The sequence below is a fragment of the Clavelina lepadiformis genome, chromosome 4 (assembly GCF_947623445.1).
Source record: "Clavelina lepadiformis chromosome 4, kaClaLepa1.1, whole genome shotgun sequence".
Taxonomy (NCBI): Eukaryota; Metazoa; Chordata; class Ascidiacea; order Aplousobranchia; family Clavelinidae; genus Clavelina; species Clavelina lepadiformis.
This window is the reverse complement of record NC_135243.1, coordinates 7324085-7349016: the sequence shown is the minus strand read 5'-3', so window position 1 is coordinate 7349016 and position 24932 is coordinate 7324085. Positions and strand designations below refer to the sequence as shown.

Genomic DNA, 24932 nt, shown 5'->3' with positions numbered 1-24932 from the left:
TAAGCCACTTGTTTTGCACTTGTAACGAAGTAAACGCCAATCACATCGTACACTGGGTTTTATTTAGCCATAATTGTTTCCAATGCATCGGTGGTGCGTAGTTAGCCATAAAAAGGCGTTGCGAACTGTATGTAGGCAGGTTTATGGTACTTGGACCAAAATAAGGCGTGGGGAGTGTTTTTTTGGACGAAAGTGGCATTTTATTAGTCAATGATGAAAATTGTGGACTATTATCAGTCACTATTTTTTCCTGTGCAGTCCTCAGCTGGCCTACACAAATTGTGAAGTCATCTGGTTGTGCACTTGTATGCTAGATCCGGTTTCATTATAAGCTGCCACTAGGCTATTTCACCGGAATAGTCACTCTCTTCATTAAACTATATTCTTTATCCTCGTAAGTCGTAACGTCGAACTGAGAAAAGTAATTAAGTCTTTCTCATCACGCGATCATTACAGCGGTTTGAACTTTGAATCCTATGTATTAGACTTGTTCGATACGAAGAAAACGAGGTCTCGTTACCTGGTCAGCATTGAATGCGAAGTAAAATGCCTAAGAGTTTGCGTAAACATATAGGCCTAATAATATGACATACATTTACTTCAAGTTGATTATGCTATACTTTGCTTGACATGCAAAACAAAATTAGCCTAGCCTGTGTAAAACACCCTAGTCCCCAGATAACAGGCAAATTCTTATGCAGTTTATGTCGCATGCTTCACTGACCTGTGGCCATGTATTTAGACGTCATATTAAACAGGTCCAATATGTAAGATTCAAACCATTGTAAAATAAGAACTGCTTGGCAACATATCTTCAAATATTTTCTTTAGTGTGTAAAGGAATCCATAGGTTACTCACCTGAGCGAAGTCTTTACGATCCAATGCCCAGAAAGATTATAATTTAAGAAGGAATCGAAGCAAGTCAATGATCTCCATTATTAAGCATAAGCGATCGAAAAAATCTTGCCACATAAAAAAAGGCGGTTGTAAGGGTCTTTTGTATTGTATTGTCCGAATTTGGAACTGTTCAATCATCAGTATCACTATGCATGGATGGTACGGTCAGGGCCAATGAAAGGGACAACGACATTCTGATATTATATATACATTAGCATTGATACTGTAGGTCAGGGGTGTCAAACTCAATTGCTACAGGGGCCAAAACTTAAAACTTATTTAACGCCGCGAGCCGTAAGGATAAAACTCGATTGAACGTTTCATGACACAAGTACATGAATTGGAACAGGTGACGAAACAAAACCAAATTTTTGATATTTTTGACTGGGCTATTTTTGATTGTTCTTCTCTTACATCGTTATGTTTCTTTCATCTCCTTGCAAAAGCATTAAAGAATTAACAAACAATAACGAAAAAAGCAGCCTAAATTACAAGCGTTAGAATAAATTGATTTATTCTGTCGTATGATGAGGCAACTGCCGTGCTGCTGTATTGTGCGATTGGTTATAATCTTGTTTCTTGCTTGAAAATAGTAAGCTATACTGTACAATGATCTCGCGGGCCAAGTTTTATTGTAAAGTGGGCCGGATGTGGCCCACGGGCCGGGAGTTTGACACGTATGCTGTAGGGTATATAAGATATATTGCACAACGCTGGCGACTCTTGTACTTTTGTACTCCCACATGAAGATCTGAAATCCATGAATGGAAAGGAGTTATGATGTAATAGAAGATGTGGGATTGCAGAAGTAAAAGAAACACAACTTCTGCTTTAACTTGAACTCAACTTCTTCAAATCATTTTGAAGCATTTCGTCGCGTTTAAACAAAAGTGCCTAAATCCAAAAACTAAATTTTGATATGAAATTATTTGCAAAATATTTTTACAGTTTCATAAGCTGTTAATATTTCATGAAAGAGTTTTTAGGCACCTGCTTATGTAACTAAACAGTTTAAGTGCATGTCTTTTTTAACCCCATTTAGCCATATATGCGTGAATCCTTTGCCACCCCTGTTTCAGACAAAAGGTTGTTTAATTCCAAATATATTCTTTGATTTTTAGACGTAATTAAAACATTTTTTTAGGAATTTGAAACTTGTTAGTAACTAATGCAATTATTTTAACAAGTGAATGTTTTACTTAAAGCCATAATTGCAAATTGTTATTGAATTTTATTGAAGTTATTAGGTTTTATGAAGACAAAACAATTACAGATGTACGGCTACGTTTTTAATTTGTAATCATTTTCATATATATTTCATTTTACATAACTTACTAACACTTAGAAAACTTTCAGATTTTCTTTCATTTCACATTTCCTTCTAAAAATTTGTATATAATTTTTTTTTTTAAGTCTATAAACTTACAATTTAATTCTATAGGCATACTGTTCTTTTAACTTAAAGAATTAATCAAGAGAAATTTGCATAACCTTTGTCTGGGACTTTTAGTAAAACATTTTTTATAAAAACATGGACATAAAGTTTCAGTTATTCAGAAAATACACTACCTTTAGAAAATACAAAGTCACAAGTGAAAAGTAGGTAGTTCTGCAATAATTTTGAGTCAGTAAAAGTATTCTTGAAAGTACAGACATCGGCAGTTAATTTCAACACGGCATTTGCTGTGTTTTTACTATGTACTAGACACCCACAAAGTCTAAGTGGAGTGTAAGTTTGAACTGTCAGTCAAAACAGAATTTTGACCAGGAGGCAAATCAGTGTGTTAGGTAAAGGTATGAATTAAATTTTTTTTATATTATAATTTGACATAATATATATGATATATAATATAATGTTTTAAATACCCTGTATAATTTATAATTTAAAGTTAAGTACATGCAGTCTTTTATAAATACACTATTTATATATATGTATACATTTAAGGTTTTTACTTTTTGGTGTTTTTAAAACCTTTTGTTTTGCTGAAAAATATGCCTCAGAGAAAGCAAGTGACAAAACCAAGTAGCATGATCTTCAGGCTCACTTCTAGCAAGCCCATGCAAGTTCTTCTTGTAGCAGCCGCCATAACAACTGTTTTTCTTTTCTACAAATTTGCTACAAGCGGTGAAGATTTTTTAAGTCAGAGCCGTGCTGCTTACCATGCTGAAAGCAAGATGGGAATAAAGGATGGAAAATCATCCAGTCAAGCTGCTTTGCATGAAATATATCCAGACGATACCTTTGAAGAGAAACACGCTAAAGTATCAAAAAACCAAGCAATAAAACACGCTCAAGAATTTGAAAATGATTTTCATCTTTTGTTTCTATTTACAAGGCTGAAAGAACATCCTAAACTTAAAGAAAAGTTTAACACTGCTTTCGGATCATTATTCAGTCTTGCCAAATTCCACGATGACGAAGTCTTGCATATTCATTTTATTTGTGATGAAAATGGCCGCACTTATGTTGAGGATTATTTGCAACAACACATCGACCATCCAGAATTTAAATTGAAAGTACATTTTCACAACATTAATACGCTTGGTGACCAACTGTTAGCAGAAGTCGGAAAATTTAAATCATTACTGGGAAAAGATGGAAAAAACAATGCCTACTACGATGACGCATTGTTTTATTTGTCTCTAGTTATTCACAAAATTCTGCCACAGAATGTGCATCGTTTAGTTCAGGTGGATCTTGACCTGAAGTTTATGGTGAACATTCGTGAGATTTGGGATGAATTTTCCTACTTCACTCATGAGAATATTATCGGAATCGCATATGAAAACCAGCCAGTTTATAGAAACGTTTTGTGGAAATATCGCCGTGAGAACCCAGGAACAAAATTCGGCAGTCAACTTCCAGATGGAAACCCTGGATTCAATTCCGGAGTGTTACTCCTCCATCTTGACCACCTGCGATCATCCAAAGTTTACAATTCATACCTTGACAACAAAGTCATGGGGCAACTTGTGCAGAAATACTCCTTCCAAGGTCATTTAGGAGATCAAGATTTTTTCACCCTCCTGAGTTTTGAACGATCAGAATTGTTTTTCATCCTAGATTGTGGCTGGAATAAACAGCTATGTGAATGGTGGAGAAATAAAGGGTTCGAAGATGTTTTCGATTACTATTTCAAGTGTGGTGAAACTGTTAAAATATGGCATGGTAACTGTAACACTCCTTTCCCGAAAGAGTAATTGCTCACCCATTCCGCCACAATGTGTTATTGTGATTTATATATATTGTTGTTTGTTGCTGCCTACTATAAACTATTTCTTGGTGTTTGACAAGGGAATCGTTAACTTGTTTTGTGTATCAAAATGTCACAAACCCACACTTACCAGTTTGTGTTGTTTATTTTGGAGAAAAGCTCTGTTAATATTTACCTACCCTTGTCTGCATAAACAGTGTGCTAAATTACAAAGAATTCACACGTGTTAATAATGGGCATAACACAATTTTATGTATGTATATAAAGAACTATACAATTTCTTTTTGTTTTCATAAAACTATGTTTAAGGACATGTTGCTTCAGATATGCATACTCAGAAACAGAACGTATTTTCACAGCCACGGCGTGAGTGCTCTTATGCTTTTATTTTCAATCAGTGTTTCGATCAATTTTCTGTAATTTTTAATCAATTACAGAGTCAATTGTTTTCCAATCGGCCTTTAACTCACCATCTATATCAATGTAAGATTACAATACTGCTGTATATACTGATTAAAATGGCTGAAAGCTTTGTTTTTGTTGCTTGATTTACCTAAAGTGAATGGATGTACTTTCTTGTTGGTTTTTACATTCATATTGCTTCTAATTTTATATAAGCTTACTTATTGTAGTGCTGTTGCTGTTGCCAACTTTTTTATGTAATCATCATATGTTTTTGATAGTATTTACAGTTACTAATCATTAGGGCAAGTTTTTGTTGCATTGTAATCGTGAAAAATATGCATTCATCTTTAACAAAAATTGCATTTATGCACAAGCATTTTAAACGACAATGATTTACCCAAGCGATCTACTTACATATAACGCTAAATATTTCCAACATTATCTGGGGAGAAATGGCGATTGTTTGCCAACAGTTTGTGTAAAATGCTAAAACTTCGTTACGCAGTGCATGAAGTTGCTTGGCAATTTAACAATTTCCCACACAGTTCTGGGCTGATGTTGGGCCAGGTCATTTTTACAATTGCTTTTAGGCCACTATTCAGTTCAAATCGGTGATCCAAATACAATTTCGTGCAATATCTAATAAAAGTTGCAGTAAAAAATTGCATGTAAAAAAGAAATAAGTTGCAAAAAGTTGCAATATGGAGTTCTTGAAAACAGCCTAAAACATCGTACTATATAAATTTTGAGTATTTAGGAAGCTGTTTAAAAAGTTGCAAAAACTTGCCCCACTAACCATTAATGAATGAAAGCTTTAAATCGGTGAAGCTGAGCTATTTACAGTATATATGTAATTAATACTACACAAATAGCACAATAGGTATACAATGTACTACAGAAGCATGCAATTTGAAAATTATTACCTGTTCCGTTTTTGTAAATAAAATTGTGTTACGATGTGTGATATTTTGTACTATTGATGCTATACTACTCAATAATTACAAGGATCAAAATACATTGTGCTTGTTCAATTGTCTTCATTTTAGTAATAAATCTGTTGTTTCTTTTTTTGGCACTACTAATGACTTCAGCATAAAAATATTTGGCATTTTTTACAGCATATTTCAGATATAGATGTAATTATGGAAAATGAAATTACTGTAATACAACTGAAACTGCAGCTTAAACAATGGGAAATTGACTTCATGAAGCAAAATGGGAGAAAACCTTCAAAAAGTGACATTAAAGACAATGCAAATGCAAGAAGAATGTACATTGAATATGCCAGGTAATTGATAAATTAATCTTGAAATTATAATTGTTGTTACTTTTATCAATTTTGCATTTAGATTATCCTACAGATTTTGTATATAAGTATATACCATAACCAGATAGCAGCGTCTTGGTTTGTAAAAAAATCACTGCAGTTTATTTCCATGTTTCACTAGGTTAAAGAAGAACTCTAAGCAGGCTGGTGACATAGACCCTGGCCAGGAAAATGAAGAACGTAAATCATCAGCTGTTTGGGGAAACAACTTGCTCAAGAAGCATTCTTCGAAATCTGACATCGATAATCAGTTGTCATCGGAAGAAAAGGTCACTTGTGGATCAGTATCTTGCTCCACTCCCTCACAGTTATATAGGGATAATATAAGAAAGAATATGGCTCATTCTCAATTACGATCTTTGCCAACTAATCTTAATAAAACCCGTTCTCGAGTTAATACTAAGCAGGAGTCCCATGCTAACAGTTCAATGGCGTTAGAACCAAAATGTTTTATGCAAAAATCCAAAATTACTGAGACGGTGAAACAAATTGATGCTTTGGATTGTGTAAAGGAATGCAGCCGGGTCAAAACTGAGGTGAAAATGACTCCAGTTAGGAAAATATTCTGTAAATCGACACCACCTGAAAAACGTAAACTTATTAACCACTCAGTTGATATTTTGTGGTTGAACGAAAATGCTGACGACTTGTCAGATTTGGTCAATCTGGAAAATCAAGTGAAACGTGAGACTGAATTCAATCAATCATCTCAAAAAATTACAATCAATGCACAATCAGTTCAAATGCCAAAGGTCACTCAAATTGACAGTAATACTGAAAAGGCAGTTTTACGTGATCCAGTTGTTGGTAGAAAAGAAAAGGCTTCCATAGCTATTGACAATTTCAAACAAGAATCTCAAGAGGAAACCGATCTTATTCCTCGGTCACAAGTCTATGTGCCTGATACAGATGAACTAGCTAAAGCCCAAGGTGATGATTCTAAAATAAAACAAAGAAAGTCATCATCAACAACAAAGCTTCCTGGTAATTGTTTTTACTTTTTAATTTGTTCCTCTTGTTTCAAGGCTGCTTTCTACTTATGATATATGGTACATGAAAGATGTTGCAGATATTGTGATATTAAGGTTTACGAAAGCTACTGTTTACTTGGTTATCGTATTTTGATCAAGATGGTTGGGTTGCAATCAAAATAAATTAAGCTGTGATATAATAATGGGTTGCATTGTAATGTATAGCGTAGTTAACAAACTCATGTAATTACCTAAATCATTCTACTAATTTTTATGGGCAGCTAGTACAGAAGGTAGTGGTCAGACACTTGTTAGTACCAATTTTATTCGAGTGAATATGCAACAGAAAACTTACTGCAAGAGGGGCAAGGGAAAATATTTAAGAAAGCAGGTAAGCTGACTTGAAATTATTTGCTTAAATTTTTTTTGTGCCATCTATTTTTAAATCAGTTGAGATAATTTCATGTCTATACTGGTGCAAGACAAGGTTAAAGTGGTACGTTTATCTGCGAAATGGCTTATTATTTTTAATCTTGTAATCGGTATGAAACCATGCTGAGATCGTGTTTTCTTTTCCTGCAGCTGTTTTTGTTGTTGCCAGATTTATCGAGAAAAACTGGCAAGAAAAGGTTTCTCTTTTCGAAGTGGGTGGAAAGGAAGAAGTGGTGGAGCAGGAAGGAGTGGATTTAGGGATAAGAGCGAAGACAAATGTTTCAAGTGCGGTGAACATGGTCATTGGGCCAGTAAATGCAAAAGTAAAGGTACTGTGGTTGAGCACGTGGTTTTAATCTAAAATTTAAATTTTGTCTTATGTTATAAATAACAAGTAGATACAAATGTTCTTTGGTTTTGTTGCTTTGAATAGCCATTTTCTGGTTTTGTTTCCAAAGGATCGTTTTCTCCAAAATCTGCTTCAAATAAAGAAGAAGATCCTGGACCAGTTGGTACATTCAACCTAAGATACTCGTTGCAACCTGCTGTTAGATAAACCATTGCTGTTGTGCGTAATTTGAAATTTGCTCGTTTATTTGTAATTACCTGTCTGAGTTTCATTTCAGATTCACTTGCGGACATTCTGGAAAACACACATCACTTAAATCACTTTGGTTCATCTGGATTCGGGGAAACTCAGCTCACTGTATCTCACGCTGAACCAGTCTTCACACCATCGACATATGATGAAGTTGAAGTTGAAACTGTTTTAAAAAAATTTGGTTTCAAGAACTTCAGACAGGGCCAGGAAAAAGCAATAAAGAGAATACTACTTGGTAGAGTAACTTTTTTATTACTAAATGCTTTGAATATGTAGTAATTTGCACACAGCATTTGTTCCTTAATTGCATCAGCTATGATTTGCATGTTGTAATTTTAAACTGAAACTGATAAAAAAAGTCGTTAAGTCATTGTGGTAGGCTTTGGTGCAAATTGTGCTACATGTTTACCAGTAATTGCAGTACACTCTGGATTTAATAAATCGGGATTCTTGTAGGGAAACCTACCCTGCTTGTGTTATCCACTGGTTCCGGAAAGTCGTTATGTTACCAGCTGCCAGCTTACATGTTTGCAACGAAGAGGAACAGCATTACCCTTGTGATATCCCCGCTTGTCTCGTTGATGGATGATCAGGTGATGGCTTCTTTCTGCTCACACTTTGTTATAGTCTTACCTGTCTTTTCAATTCATCTCTGAACTTTAACAGTAACTCCATAGAAATGTATTGTTTAGGAAACTCATATGGTGACAGTAAACCCTACATAAAAGTGGGCCTGATTCAGTCAAAGTAGGAAATTTAGACTTTATCATTATTTTATTTTAAGTGTTTTATCACTGTTTTTAGGTTCATGGCCTGCCAAAATTTTTGAAAGCTTCACGATTGCATTCAGGTATGGCCAAAGAGCAGAGGGATAAGGTTTTGTTGGAAATAGAAACTGGAAAGGTATAAATATTTTGCCAATGCTGTTGTTGCCTTTATGGCAAGATAAGAATCTTAACTAAGTCTGTATATATATAACCTCTGCTACTAATGTTCTGACTAATACTTCTGTGAAAAATAAACATTTTCTGTTCAAACTACAATGCCCTTGGCAATATATTGGCTAGCATTTGGTTACTTTCAGTTGGTAATTAATTACTTAAATTGAAATGTAAATATTAATGTACAAATTAATCAAACCAACGAAACCACTTAAAACTAAACTGTACGTTGGATTGTAAGCTACATATTACTATCTAAAAGCAATTATTTCGTGTAACACAAAACTTGTTTATTTATTCTTTATGATTTGTCACCACAGGTGGATATACTTTTGGTCTCACCAGAAGCATTAACTGCCTGGTCTGGCATGTCACCACGCACCAGTCCTTTGTCAAAACTTCCACCGATATCTTTTGTGTGCGTTGATGAGTGTCATTGCTTGTCCGAGTGGTCGCATAGTTTTAGACCTTCTTATCTTCGTGTGTGCCAGGTTGGATCATTTCTCTGTGGTTTAGCAGTAATTTGAAAATCGAATTTCATTTTTAAGATATTTAAACTATCAAAACATCAAAGTAATTTTAGGGTATAAATAAAAATCTTCTTTTAAATTTTCATGAATGAGAATGTTTTTGTAAACACTTAATCACATATCTTTCATATCACCTTGATAAAGCTCATGCCAAACATGAAAGGATGATTTCTTTGATCCTAACATTGTTCCATTATTCACATTCTTGTTCATATTATGTATTTCAGGTATTAAAAGAACAACTCGGTGTCAAATGTTTAGTCGGTCTGACTGCAACGGCTACAGTGTCCACATGCTTGGCAGTTGCAAAGCAGTTAGGTAAGTTAGTATATTGGTGCTACACGAAGTTATGTTAATCGCTATTGTTTATGTGTTTCTTAGCTAGGTTGGTTTATGAAAAAAATTATATAGATCTTTTTGGTTGATTGACGATGTTCGTCATTGTTTTGTGCTTTTGATCGTTTACTTTGCTTAGAATAAATGTAACGTTTTGTGCAGTTAATTTATAGTTTGCTGGTGAATATATTATTTCATCTCTAGGTATTTCAGACCCTGATGAAGGAATGGTGATGAATATGTCTTTGCCTAGCAATCTTGTCTTGACCGTGTCACGTGATAAATACAAAGATGAGGTGATTGAATTTTCACCTTCACCATAGCGCCCTATCCACGGTCGCCATCAATGTTCCCTCTAAGCTGCGCGCGTGCGCAAATGCGCACTGCTGACACGGTCTCCGCGCACAGAAAATCTGTGTTGCGCACAAGAAAATAAGCCAACCTGAATTAAAAATAGAATAAACGCATAATAATGGCCACAGTGCGCACGTGGCACGTCTGATGTTGCACACAGTGGTCCAAGGGACCGCTCAGGGAGTTAGTGTGTTTGCTCAGACTCGTGAAAAATTAGAGGGAACATTGGTCGCCATCGGTCTCAACTCAAAAATAAGCACGACTAGGAAACGAAAGACGAATACCACCGTAAACAGTGCACAACAGGAGAAAGCAACCAATGTTTCTAAAAAAAAACGAGACACTATCTGCATGTTCTTAATTTTGGTATCTCTTTGGTACAAAATGGTATACTAAAGGTGTCAAAATGCCCAAAATACGAACCTCTGCCCTAAAAATAAGACAAAAATAAGGACGCAAGTGAAAATAAGGACATTTCTTAGAAAAAAAGACGAAAATATTTTCTAAGACACGGATCTTTAAAATAAGAACAAATCTTAGAAATAAGGACGGTATGGCAACCCTGGCCCTATCTGATGCTACAACAAAGAAAGACACCGCAACGTGAAAGTCAGCCCTATTCGTAACATTGATTAACTAAACAAATATTTTATAATTCTAGAGCCATATGTGTATTGATTTATCTGTTTAGTTGTAACTAGCCAGTGGCAGGCGAGAACCAAAACCTTAAGACACAAGAATGCCTAAACTTAAATTCGTGCTGTATAAGAAATACTACAAAGCAAATAATGGAGATATTTCTGCTGAATTCTGCGTTGTTTTAATGTTTAACTTGTTGTGTAACGATCGAAATCTTTTTAGCATAAAATAGTTTGTCCAATTTCACATATAAGCCTGGTTGAGAGGTTTCCTGGAAAGCAAACGTATAAAACTGTATCTTACCATAGTTTTTCTGTTACAGACCACGTATTAAGTATTGGTAATTATTTAAAACGATATCGGATATATTCTTGTTAAGATACTGGACGTAAAGTTTATGTATAGACAGATTTTTGCTTTTCTTTTGTTTATGTCATTTTTTTAAGCTCTAATCGTTTTCAAACGCTTTTCAACAGGCCTTGGAGCAATTATTGAACGGCGCACGTTTCAACAAGTTGGATTCAGTGATTGTATATTGTACTAGACGGGAAGAGGCGGCCAGGCTTGCAGCATTCCTGAGGACCCGACTTCAGGGTGAAGTTGTCAACAATGATCAAGTAGGTCACCCAGTAGTGCTTTGCTGAGCGAATGACAGTTACTGTTCAATACGATCGCAGTTGGGCCATATCATTGTAACGCCCTTGGGCAAGGCATTAACCACACTTGCTCCTTTCTATTCAATGGACCTGACGGACAGTTCTAAATTCGGACAATACGATAAAAATGTGTAACAATCGGAACTTGCGCAAAGGTTAGCTCGGTAACCGATTGATGAGGAATCATCGCCGGGTTTAAGTCGTTCGAAAACTTTCCTCAGTCCGAGGATAAAAATTATCATCCTATACCATACTATACGATGGCTGACTCATTCAAGACTAATTACAATGGCCAATATTATATCTTTGCTAAGCACACTATTCTGTACACTTCATGGTTAGGCCAAATACACGCAGAACGAACGCGTCAACGTATTTTTATGCTTACTTACGCTAATGCATCCCACCACTTACGCTATTTAATATTTATAGTGTACAGTAGTTAATTACGCTTTCTCAGTTTACCCGCCTGGTGTCGCTTTAGGTCAGTTACATTGCTTTGTTATAGTCTTACCTAGTGGTGGAAGCTGTGTCGTAATGGAAGTGAGATGCAATGGTTTTCTGCAATGTAAAGTATGGCGTTATTATTCACTTAAAAGAAATGTGTGCCGATTCTTGCAGACAATACCAGAGATAGAAGTATCTGCAATAGACCCGACGACAAAGAAACGCAAACGGACCACAAACGGCAAACGTAAGTGGTGAACAATAGTCGCATATTTTCATTCCCTTTAGAGATTTTTCCGACGACGTTTTATTTTATTGACAGAACACAACTAAAGTGTTGTGTTCTTTATGTATTTGATAGTCCGCCATCACCTTTTAGGAACTAAGAAGTCTATTTAAGAGTGATATATAGTTACGCTTCCAATTTTTATGTCGTTATACGAATTTTGATAATTCATTTGTAGTAACTATGCAAGTTCTGGGGTGAAATGGCGTGAATTCATTAAATACAATAATCCTTTATTAAGATAAACTTGGGATTGCGTTGCCATGTACATTATCTATACAATTATGCTGTTATTTTAGCACGTAAACGAAGAGCGATAACTTGGACAGCGGATTGCTACCATGCAGGTATTTAATCTACTTATTGTTTGGATTTTCGCATTGTGTTTCCTTTATAAAAAAAACTTTTCGTGCGAAAATACGTTTCCTTGGTAATCGCCGCCTAGAAAAGTTGTTGTGTAAAATTACGTATTCCCAACCATTACCCTCCACGTTCCACCGCATTAATTCATTACATTTTACAGTGTTTCACAGAACAAAGTTAATGCATTTAGGCGAAGTTGTTTATTAACTCATCAGGCCTGCAATTAAATGGCAGTCATGTTACAAGGCGACTCAAACAAATCTTGCAGGTATGTCGGCGGCCGAGAGACGCCGAGTTCAGAATCGTTTCATGTCGGGGAAGTTACGCATCGTTGTAGCGACCGTCGCGTTTGGAATGGGAATAGACAAGCAAGACGTGAGAGCCGTCATACACTACAACATGCCCAGGTTAATGTGTTCTGTTGTTCTTTTTCGACGAAGTTCGTATTGTAAGGCCGCTTGCTCGTCTCATCGTAACATAATGCACCGGTTTTTAGCAACACATGCGAGTGTTTTGGACAGGAAAATTAAGTTACTGTCACTCGTTCTACTTGCTAAGCACATAGCATAATGATAACAAAAGGAAAGAACGGGTTTCGTTACTTCGATACGAATCCTTTCTATGGTTTTTATGTCCCCTAATGCTTTAGTTTGAGATTTACAAGGAAACAGTTTTTGGTAATTGTAATCAACTCAGTTCAACAAACATCACTATTATCGGGGTATGATTTTATCAAGACATATTACAATTAGGCATAGTACAATGGTGTACAATTTTATCATGTCAAATTTGATCCCGCAATAAATAGTAGTATAAAGGTGCGTACAGCGACGTGGAGTAAGAACCCCACGAGGGTTAGCGAAATAACCGGTTATCTTTCGATAAAATACGATTGTTGTGAAAAGTTGTTCCATATACTTCTGCAGATCTTTCGAGCGTTACGTGCAAGAAGTAGGCAGAGCTGGCCGTGACAGGCTGCCAGCGCATTGCCACCTGCTACTCGACTCTGACGTGAGATTATAGTTTTCTTGACTGTTTTTAAACCGTTTGCTATATTATAGTTTATTGCAAAAGGCAGTGCGTTTAAACTTTGCACGTTTTGTCGGCTAACACAGTAACTTGTCTAAGATTTTTGGTTTATCGAAATTAGCCAAGTCTAATTTGGCACGATAAAATTTTACCTCCCAACCTATATCAGGACACTTAACGCTCGAACCGCATTACTTAAAACCTGGTTATGATAGTAATTTGGTCACATTATTTGCTAAATATTCTGAAATGTTTATTGGTAATTTTTAGGGCGGTGACCTCTTTGAACTGGGACGTCACACGTATGGCAAGTCGGTGGATAGATACATGGTCAAGCAACTTGTGAAGAAAATATTCCTGCCTTGCCAATGCGATGAGTAAGTGACAAACTTTAAAACAACACTAAGCAATTGCTTATCGTTTCCCTGACTAAGCTTTGAGATAGCCCTGGTGAACAGTGCCAAATTCTAAACTAAAACCTTTTGGCAGCTTCTTCAGTTTCGTTCAATACTGTTGTTAAAACAAACGCGAACTCCAAAAAAATCCCCAAAATATCGGGATTATCAGCAATTTCTTATTTTTAACCTGTTACCTCTTGTGGGGCGGTATTATTTCACGAATCATCGCCGAGTCGTGCGAAAGCTTTTCTTAGTCCGGGGATAAAGATTTCTATTTTTGACACCTTACCGTTTAAATTCAAACATTTAGTACAGCTGGACTTTCTTTCTGTGTATTTCCTATTACTATGTATCATTATTCTATTATTTCCGATCTGTTTTCAAGTAAATCATTTCGTTTGCTTTACACATTTTCTTATACTGTTTAAAATTTTGCTTAGGAAGGAAATAGACTGTACTGGCCATTTTGCTGCCTTGCCCATAGATCCATCAGTTGAAGAATTTGACTTGGCGAGGGAAGGTATGGTTTATACCAGGCTTACAGTTATGTCTATGTCGCATACTACTCTGTTACTTGCTACCTGCTCATTTTTTACCACCCATGGTAGTATAAGTATCAAGTTTTATTAAAAAATTAAAATGTGTCTCAGACCACCTAAAAAACGCTATTCTTATAATGTTTTCTAACAGATATGCGAAAGAAAAGCATTTTAAATTTGTTAAATATATGGCGATATAAGTCCTGGGTAATACTTAGCACACGTACACGGCAACTATACGAACACAACTTGCCCAGAGCTATACACTTAAGAGCATACGACCAAATCGTCATAATACTGCACAGACATAACACTGAGTTATTACGTTAAAAACAGTAAGAAAATTTAGCAAGAAACCGTTTAGCGGAACTCAAAAGTCTAGAAAAAAAGCATGGCTATTCGTAGTAGACAGCGTGCACAGTGACCACAGCAAAATGCTTCTCCGTAGTACGCTGGACAGTTACGTGTCCATCGGTTTCTGTATCCCATAGGCACCGACTGGCCATCAACATTCCTTGCCCGCGACCATCCCCTACCACCGCGTTCACGACAAACTTGTACCTGCAAGTTTAACATTTGATTGTTACAAGACTTGGTTTTAAATTATCCCGTCACCTTAACGTTATTGTTATCGTGTTGGTGTATGTTATTATTTCATGAATGAAATCGGTAGCTTGAGTGTAGGAAAACGCCGTTCTAAGTCCGTTGTTGAAGCTTCTATATATTGTTTCCATACGATACCGATACGAAACGTATGTTGTGACTAGTGAACCTTTTGCACTTTGTACATCGTCGTTAACCGAAGTAAATGATGCTTTGCATGGATTTGAAAATATTTTTAAACTTTCTATCTGCGTCAATACGTCATAATTCGTTTGTTCTTTTGACATCACTCACCTATCCATGTTGAGTTTCTTCAGTTCATCTTTGACCTCTTCCACCAGGATTTTGGCCACCTTGCCGCCGTTCGATGGCTGCATCACTTTCTTGCCCCAGATATCACGGTGCTCTGGAATTATGAGCGAGTTGGTTACAGATAACCATAGGTGTAAATTCTTTTAATGAAAATAAAAAATCTGGGTTGCAAATCAAATATCAGGTGTTTCACCATTGTGCCAGCGTTAGAGTGGCACAATGTTAAAAGCTGTTGTGTGAATATGTAATGCTTTATCACAGAGTTTTATGTACTGTAGTAAAGATAAATCTTTCTAAGATAGATGTAGAGAAAGATAATAATTCTTCGTATCCAACTTGTTATTAGTACGTGCGTTAACTAAAAAGCTGGTGTGTTGATCGACACTTTCATCATGACGTATCGCACTAACGATATAATGGTTTCATAACCTTATTACATTTACATTACGTCTTGAATAAACAAAGATATGAGGGAATTTTCTCTCAACCGCCAGAGTTTTTGCCCGAACTATTATACACCGGGTTTTGTGTAGAATAGTGACCATATGTTATTCATCCGACTGTTCCTACTTGTAAAGTTCAAAGGTTTACCGAAAGCACATGACGTGATTTATAGTATAGTGACTGGGTAAATGATTGGGCAATATGCTGTAACTGTGTGGCTGCATCATCGTCGTGTAGCGACCTTTGAACGTCGTGTAAACGAACCGACTCCGAGTTTAGAACATTTTTATTGTCTACTCATAACCGTGCCCATGCTAACATACTTCTAAGAATGACTTTTTCTGTTGGAAAATCCTTCTCCATGTAAGGCACACCTTCTAGTACTTCGTCCACTATCTGTAATAGTTACACAATTTTCGAATTAATCGTTTTTGATTGGTTAGATCAATCACAACTTAACCAATATGAAATTAACCTTATTTCAGCGAAAAGTAACAATACGTCTGGAAGCAAAATGTTATATTTTCAGTTTTTGCAACCGTACGAAAACGAAGCGACGTGTTTAATTGTTTATGCGTCACGTCCGGTTTCAAAACCAACCCTTTCCGCTGCTTTTCGTACTTCGGCCTGCTTGTATTGCTTGCCCTCGTCCGGGCCTATTTTGTAAGTATTTTCAATGCGTTGTGGAATGGGCGCCAGTGGCAGGCCGGTGAAGGTCGTGGAACAATCCGTCTGTACCATTATAATCATTCTTATAAGAAAGCACCATAATTTCTATCAATTGGCTATCTGAGTGCCCTATGTTGTTTTGTTATTGTACTTAATAACATTATCGATAGGCAGTGTCGATTAATTATTGGTTGACCTGGAGTTGGTATAATCTACTTGATCTTCTGCGGTTGACTTGCGGTGGAGGAACCATGACGGAGTGCCTCCGGCTTTGTGGCTGGAATTACATGGAGATGAAAATATCATGAATTGCATTTCTATATTGAGTCATACTCGTACAAACTTCGTAACGTTTTTCTACGTCTTCTAAATGTTGTAACGATTATAAATAATCTAGTTAGCAATTTGATTGAAAGTAAATAAAACTGATCAATTTGGTTAACAACACAATAATGACTAGGTAATTCATCATTAATTTTGGCAAAAAGTCCAAACTCAATCACCCACCCATCCTGCGAGTGGGTTCACAATCCCTGACGTTCTTCTGCTCTGATGAGCCATATCTGAAACGTTTTTATGAATCGCCTGCATCATCTAATACTATATTAGCCCACAAAATATCTTGGCAAGGAAAACAATAAGCTGTTAATCGACACACTGCGTTAATTTGTTTACTACCACAGCTTCTGTGGCTCGGATGGTAGTAAATAAAACTTCCATAAAGCGCAACAGAAAAACGACATTCGAGGTTTCTAACGTTTTAAGTTCCACATAATTTGATCTCAATGCGTGGAAATATTGAAAACAAATTGAAAAATTACGTTTAGTTTGACCAGAATCTCTGCAGTCGCTTTTCTGTTGCGTTCAAACGCTCAAACCTACTTGCAATGGCTACAGGGTCGATGCTGTGTCTTCTCCCGTCAAACGGTCTCGGCGAATTCATTTTACCTATATCTCCGTCATTAAATCTGTGAAAGCGGTAAACAAATGTTTTAGCCTTTATACTCCCTTTCCTGAAAGTATCTAGCAGCAGTCGCCGTTTCCTTGGAGAATCGTCTCTTTACGAGCGGACAACATTGTTTATGGCCTTAATGTACTTAAATAACAACCCTACTCCCGTTTGATCTATAGAAACCTCGTATTCCTAAACTTATATTAATTCTTCTTCTGTTTATATTCAGCAGTTGAAGCGGGTTTCGAAAAGCTTAGCGACTTTTCGCAGCTACTTTATCATGAGCCTTACGTCCAGGTGCGCAATTCGGGTTATACAACTTTTTTTGTCGTAGATTATTCGGTTGTTTTTGACATTTCGAGATTTCAGCTTTGAAGCATTGTTTGCTCTTGATGTTTGCGCTGCTCTTTACGAGCGTTTTCCCACTACTATCTCGTACCGGAGCCAGATATTAATCAAAGTTAAATGCTTGTCGTTTTTATTTCCCTGCTGACCGCGTTTTTACAGTCTTTCTTGAAAACATCTGCCAGCCAGTTATAGTTTTTCTAATTTTATGTTCTTGTTTTTACGTCATTGCGCAAATGTCAACGCTACAGATCTTTTGTCACCGTTTTAACCTCGATCTCCTTTGGCAATGCAAATTTTGCTTGCAGCAAACATCACGTAGCCCACATATCATGAGACAATATCTAAACACGGCTAAGTTTACACGCCACCAACCCGAATAACAAGAGAAGGAAAAAGACATTTTTTTGGAAAAACTCCAAAACCACTCATTGGACCCTTTTGAATGGATTTACTTTCCCATAGAGAAGAGCGTTGAGATTGTATCGTAATCCTACTTAATTCCAATTCCAGCCACAATACGTCTCCCATCGTGAAATCACATTGTGAGGAAATGCTTTAATTTTACCTGTTGAGCATTTTGTAAACACTCGGCGTTTGTATGTATGTACGTTTGTGATTATTTTACTACCTTTTTAAGGTCGCCAAAGACATTCTCAAAGCACTATCCGTAGCGTACTGTAAGAGTCTACAACCAAAAATAACCAGCTTTTTTTATCTCATTAAAACTTTAGAATACGCTCAATCAAGATGCACTCAAGAAATACGAATTTCATCGTTCTTAAGTGTCCCTGAAATAACATTCAGACCGCATTTATTTTTATTAAACACCATTATGTACACATATGGTTATAAACGGCTGTTAGCTATGTCAAATTTTACCGCCCAGGCGCTAACAAACACTCCAAAAGACATGTCCCTGTTATCATTAACCATCGTTCTTAATCGTCACATCTGACGAAATGACAGGCCATTATTTGCCGTCGGCTGTCTCGAATCTATTCTTAACGAGTCTGATGTATCTAACTGTACATGCACACGCCCTCAAAGAACACAAGCCCAAACCTGTAACTCTCCCCTGTGTTCTTCTTGGAAAAGGATTCCAAGATGAAAGCTCAACCTTCACCGTTGTCTCCTGGTTGTGAGGCAATAAATTCCAAAACGAATCCCATTTCATTTAACAGGTCGGAGTTGAAAGTTTACGTTTTCCTTATTAAAACAGCACTTTGGTTTGCTTTGTGGGTTTATTCTATCGCATGTTAGCTTCTGTTTGACTTGGGCAAATGTGAATTGGAATTGATTTAATCTAATCTATCACAAGTCGTTGACCGCTGAAATATTAAAATTGAAGCTCTAAAAGCAATGAATAAGTCAATGTCTGTACAACCTTTCTACATGAACTTACAAGCTATGGTTTAGCTTGATGTGTATAAACACCTTGTTAAACTAAGTTACCATTGTTACTACTCAATCACCAAAGGCAGTTTTGACAGGTAAAAAAGCAGTATTAGTTACAGGATATTCTGTAAGTGTTTCTAATATAAACATATCACTTTCTACCACTGTTCCCATGCTGTCGTATTTTTTCAACAAAGGTATAGAAACTCTACTCTGTTACCTGGAGATGGAATCGCTGGTCAAAGTGTTTCTTCCCACGGAGACGGTCTGTCACCTGTATTGCTATGAAGGACCAAGTCAGATGATGAAGGTTGTCAGGAAGTTTCCACCAGTAGCTCATGCGCTCTTAATGCAAGGTAAATGGGTGTTGAATGCACGATGGTGCTGTTTTTCCTTTTGTGGGTTAGAGGTAGATGTGTTGAATCCAAGAATTGATGTTTCGTAGGGAAAACTGAAAAATGTCGCAATGAAGTCGAATTCTGCCTGGTAAAGGTATGTACTATTTGTAATTAGCCACACAATGCTACTGTATTCATGACACTGTTTTAAAATGCTGACATGACGACGGATAGAATATGGGTTATATGTGACTGGCAATAGTTACAATCGTGCAAAATTATAGTGAGGAAAATATAGTTATTTCCGGTTACATTTGGGCTTGCGTGCTTATGGCTTCTAGTTTATCTACCCTTGTGTCGGTGCAGATTGCAAACAAAGTTGGCACAGACGTATTCTCACTGAAGAGGAGCTTAAGAAATTTGATGTGGGATACCACTCTGGCAACAGGTGAACTGCTAACGACTTTTCTTTGAGACTTTAAAGTACTGGCTGTGAAGTATAATTACTCAATTAATTAGCAAGATGGTCGGTTGTACACTTTATAGTTGAGTCATTTTTAAACCTGCAACCATTTTACCATTTCAAAAATCGAATTCTGTACCATTTCTGGTTCAGCAGTTAGTATAGGCAATGCTGCTACCCTTAAATTTTAACGAGAGATCGTATTGTTTTATACAGTTGGTTGTTAAAATTGTTCGACGTTAAAGCCAGAGCTGCACACGGGCTCATAAAAATGTTATTACGGCCGCGGTTACGTAAAGGAAATTATTAATCACATTTACCCTTGATGTGAACGAACAATTTAAACGTAAACATGCGGATATAGATGAACGCGGAAAATCCATTTTTTCTGGAAAAAATGCTGAAAAAATCATTTTTAATCTCGTCAGGAGGAAAGGGAGATTTGGGAAAGAGCGGTGTCACCGTCCAATTCAAAGAAACTTCATTTCTTCTGCGAACAAAAAGATCTTTCTCGTTCGAATTGCTTGATCTGGTCACGGACAATTTGCACAAGCGCGTGGTGGCCCAAGAACACAAGGAAATAGCACAGCTTAACACCTGTTTCTCTACAATGCAAGAGTAAGTGTTGTGACGTCTTATAATATCGCTTTAGGTATGTTAAGTTGTTTTGCCATAGATTTTGTCAGTTTGCCAGTTTTTGTTTTCTATTCTTTAAAGTTTAACTCTGCGAAAAACAGAACTCAATCACAGATCTAAGACCCTTGAAAACCGCCAAAACGAAACAGTAAAGCTGTCAGACAAATTACTGAAACTAAATTTTCATGACCTACAAGAAAATTAAAAATTACACTTCCACCCGACGCAAGTCTCAATATTGGACAACTTTGCTTGGATACGGATGATCCTGATGCAAAACAAACGCGTTTAAATCGTTTGAAACCTCCCAATACGCTCGTCGCTGTCTACTACCGGCGTCACCCTTTACATTAACATCCGTTGAGTAGCGCCAGTGAACCTTCAAAACCCCAGTGTCCTACATAAAGTGATTGTGATTCCCGTCCGTAGATTTTAATAATATCCGATTATCCGCATTCAATTTGAAACTAAAAGTTTTGAGAAAAAAGTATCAAAGTATCAAAAAGTTTACAAATCTTGAATAGTAGCAGATTGTTTCGTTATGAATATAAGTGTTAAGATAAAGGTTTTAATATAAATGTGAGTCCAATACTTGATCGCCATACGTGATCGCCAGGCATGGGCTCTCCATATCTCTACATAAAACAGTACTGGAACATAGATTTAGCAGGAGAGAACGTGAAAGAGAAATCAGAATGTTTACGTACAAACTTGGTCAAAACTTTACGCATTATTTTGATATTCCACTGAAAGTAGAATCTTAGATAATCCAGATTAGGGTTTGCAAGAAATCCGCTCAGGATATTATACAACGCTGCCAAGTGCCAAGCCACAAATACAGCGCTTTTTGCGCAACCACTTACACCGCCAAGACAAGTAGACTTTTCCACTTAGTCTTAGTGCCAGTGCTGTGATGACTCAAGTCACATTTTTCCTTGACTTGACTTGACTCGAGTCAGAAAAAAATGACTGAAACTCTGCTAAATGCATACAACTTACATTAAGAAATACTTCGATAACATCCAAGAAAACGTATTTTGCTCTGAAATTCTACACATTGTACGATATTGAAAAATGCCAGTAACCTGTTTTTCATCAATATCTTAAAATGTTTATTTCTCACTTAAATACCTAACATGATATGAAACTACCCGACGCAGGTATTTTTTAAATTCGTTATCTTCAGGTTTTCATATCCCAACGTTGGATGTTGCATGGACGACGCAGATTTATCAAGGAGCAAGAAACTAAAGTCCGTCATTGACTCCTACTTCCAAGAGGAGGACAATGTCAAAAACGCTGAAGAAATCCCGGTAAGTGTAAAAAGCTATTTTGCGTTGAAAGTCAACGCAAGCTTTACACAGGTAAGAATAGACAACGGGTTCGATTCCCGCCCACAGCGCCTTATTTTATCTCAACACTTCGGTAATTATCGCGCTTGCAAAGTTTCGTGTCTTGCAAACGCTCATTGTTTTGATCGCGTGCAAGGCTATGAACGGAAGAAACGAGCAAATAGAGGTCACTTATGATTCATCAGAATTGGTGTGCTCATGAAACAAGTCTGGGCAGGTGCGCGTAACATGTGGTTGTGTCGCGGTATTTTACTTATTTTCACGACGCATAAATTTAGCTGGAATTTACAGCTGCAAAAATTGTTAACGTTACCGCTGTAAAAATTAGTAATTAATTAAGTTTTTAATCAATTATTTTTATCTTTATTAGTTGTCTACGGATGTGGAACCTGATCTAAGCTCTACGATACGAAAGTTTCTTAACGTTCACGGTAAGTTTAAGATTATTTTGCCATGACTTTAATTATGTGGTGTGCTATGTTTGCCGGAAATAGTCAAACGAAACCGCTAAAAACGTTTATCGGTAATTTTTCACCAGCACTTAAAAAGATTACAACACACAATAAAATAAGGAACAACAGCATTGAGTGAAACTAAAAAACGGAAACTGCTCAAGGCAGCAACGCCGCTTTATTTTTGCATTTTCAACACGGAAGTTTTTGTATTAAGCAAAAGCTTGTGCGTTTACCAACGACTTGGTTGCTACGATTAGTGCGGCATTTTGTCGGCACTTCTACCCGTCCATGCACCTAGCGTGCGCTATAGTCGTTAACAGCTGTCATTTAGAAGATGAACGAGTTAGCATAGTTATACCACAACCACCGATCCTAATGTCAGGCATTTTGGATCGTTCTGGCATGGGCACGTGCCAAGGTATTTCTGCGTCATAATTGGCACGTTTATGACGTCATACAAGCTTGGCTCTTCCATGCCATCCGCTGGTTTGGCGTGTCGGCATATCCTGATTGATGATTCTGTAAGGGTGGTACGTCGGCGACCTTTCCTTGCGCAGCCTATATAGTTTTAGTGAAAACTCATACAATATATGTCCGCTTTTTGCACCAATCCTTTGTTTCACTTCCTGTATTCCACTCTTTTAGACGGAAACAGGAAAAATTTAAATAGCTCGCATTGCCTTCGGAAATCTAAGAACAGACGTTTTTGCGTACAAGAAATATGCAAAAGACCTGACCACGAACCACCTTAAACAGACCGTGCCGCTTCAAACGCTACCAGCATGACATGTTAAAGATCTTAAGATTCAAACCCGCAATTATTTGTATTTTGATTGCTATTTGTGGTGTTTGTTTTTTAAAATCTCGACAAGAAACGACTTTTCAAAGTCACGACCGATTGAACCTCTCCGCCACTTTGTAATTAACCAGTATAACGAACCGCTTGCATACTTTGAAAGCGTGAGAACAGCGGTGTTATTGAAGCATCGATAAAAATCATCCCATACTTTGCCAGAAAAAGGTAATTTTCAAAACATTCGCTTTTTAACATCAATTTGATCCGAATTTTTGTTTGGGTGTAGTGTGTTGGTGCGTGGTTGGTCAACTGATAGATAATATCCTTGTCGGTTATTTGGCCAGTGGAGATGGTTCGTACCAGTCAAACGGGGTACCGGTCCGATTAGTACACCCAATGGTAGCAATATTACCACCTACGCATCCTATAAGGTGTGACATTTACGAGTTAACTACTAACTAGGTTAATGAAGGAAATCACGTTTTAAGTGGCCAATTTAGCAGACCACGTTCACTGTTTAAGATTTTCCAAGTCTAGACGAAACGAATTTGCAAATCAGCATTTTCTTATTTTCTCCTGTTTCTGAAGGCGATTAGTAAACCTTAATATCTAAAAATAACTGTTTTTGTATTTTGGTTTAATTATCCAAACACGCCTATAAACTTATTTCAATGTGTGATGTGACATATTAAACGCTGTGCTATTCTCAACACCAGGCGCAGACTTAGGTTCAAAGTTGACTGGCCGCGCGATTGCAAGGATCTTTCACGGCATTGACAGTCCTCGATACCCGGCCAAAACTTGGGGTGCTGCTCGAAGATTCTGGAGATGTAAGATAAACGTCGATTTCAATTCCATCATAAAATCGGCGACCGCAGAGTTGGTCAAATTTAGATAGGTATTTTTGTTAGTTTTTCTTCTAAAATTACATTTCGCTGTACATAACGTCATAACATTTCAATGTTTTCTTTGAATGTATCTAAATAAGGCCCTCGATAGTGTTGTTTTTGTGCTTTTGCACAGCCGCACTGCCCACGCAAGCGACGTTCCTGGGCCCGAGGCGGACCTCGTCAATTCTCTTTTTGCTTCGCCGATTTGACGCAAAATGACGTAGCTTTCTCAACATAGTTACGCAATAACGGTCATTGCTCATTAGTGTTTTTGTTTTTCATGGTAATTTGGATCGTGAATTCACTGCCATTTTTCACTGTTATAGTGTTTGTAAACGATACCTGTCACGCTGTTTACGGAATAAATTTGTTTTGTATGAGATTCTGGGATGAAAATCTGCTTACGGAAGCTCGTTCTGATGAATGGTCTTTACCGCAAACGATTTTCAGCTCGCTTATAATAGCTTTAACTCATAAATCGCCGCTAATTAGGACCGGTCGCCAGCTCAACTTAGGCGTGTGTTTCGGCTTAAACCCACTCATTGGTATGAGTAATAGTTAACAGGAAAATCTTGACTAAAGGGATTGGTATTTAACCGGTAACAGCCAGCTATAATGCCCCCTATGTTAGCACCATGTTTTTAGTTATTTTCTGTCCAAGCTCTTATCGAGATCAGATGGTACCAGTATGTTTTGGGCGTGAACACCTTGATATAACTTGATATCGTCGTATTACCTTGCGACTTCGACCAATACGGGCGTTTCGCAAATTACAAAAGCGGGTTAGAAAACTTCTCAATTATTCGTGGAATTTTAAAAATATTACCACGTTCTTAACGACGTGTCTTGAACAGCAAACACACATAAGCCAGACACATAAACAAAGCAAAAACGTGCGTTTTATTCCAACAG

The 24932-nt window shown here is 37.0% G+C and overlaps 3 protein-coding genes across 5 annotated transcripts; 2 read left to right on the top strand and 1 right to left on the bottom strand.

The window, feature by feature from the left end:
* The first annotated feature begins 282 nt into the window (after positions 1 to 282).
* LOC143452708 (xyloside xylosyltransferase 1-like) lies at positions 283 to 5636 on the top strand. Its single transcript, XM_076953759.1, has one exon. The coding sequence runs from the start codon at positions 2891 to 2893 to the stop codon at positions 4097 to 4099; it is 1209 nt and encodes a 402-aa protein (XP_076809874.1). The 5' UTR covers positions 283 to 2890; the 3' UTR covers positions 4100 to 5636.
* A 3-nt stretch (positions 5637 to 5639) lies between these two features.
* Positions 5640 to 24402, top strand: LOC143452704 (ATP-dependent DNA helicase Q4-like). Its single transcript, XM_076953756.1, has 26 exons — positions 5640 to 5806; positions 5967 to 6829; positions 7098 to 7207; positions 7418 to 7577; positions 7707 to 7760; positions 7875 to 8084; positions 8306 to 8442; positions 8654 to 8752; positions 9111 to 9281; positions 9548 to 9638; positions 9861 to 9952; positions 11126 to 11266; positions 11927 to 11999; positions 12338 to 12385; positions 12670 to 12808; positions 13328 to 13412; positions 13701 to 13807; positions 14269 to 14348; positions 19288 to 19446; positions 19536 to 19582; positions 19795 to 19876; positions 20320 to 20509; positions 21714 to 21840; positions 22250 to 22310; positions 23847 to 24028; positions 24154 to 24402. The coding sequence occupies exons 1-25, from the start codon at positions 5661 to 5663 to the stop codon at positions 24026 to 24028; spliced, it is 3654 nt and encodes a 1217-aa protein (XP_076809871.1). The 5' UTR covers positions 5640 to 5660; the 3' UTR covers positions 24154 to 24402.
* On the bottom strand, positions 14437 to 19089 carry LOC143452710 (dynein light chain Tctex-type protein 2B-like). Of its 3 annotated transcripts, XM_076953762.1 has the most exons (8): positions 18758 to 19089; positions 17278 to 17363; positions 16903 to 16958; positions 16592 to 16672; positions 16327 to 16458; positions 16050 to 16122; positions 15265 to 15376; positions 14437 to 14928 (listed from the first exon to the last, which is right to left on the bottom strand). In XM_076953762.1, exons 2-8 carry the CDS (start codon positions 17336 to 17338, stop codon positions 14763 to 14765), a joined length of 681 nt encoding a protein of 226 aa, XP_076809877.1. In that variant the 5' UTR covers positions 17339 to 17363; positions 18758 to 19089; the 3' UTR covers positions 14437 to 14762. The 3 variants fall into 3 exon arrangements, with proteins under 3 accessions (XP_076809877.1, XP_076809879.1, XP_076809876.1); XM_076953764.1 differs by lacking the exon at positions 18758 to 19089 and having other exon boundaries at positions 16348 to 16458; positions 17278 to 18662; XM_076953761.1 differs by lacking the exon at positions 18758 to 19089 and having other exon boundaries at positions 17278 to 18638.
* Positions 24403 to 24932: the final 530 nt, after the last annotated feature.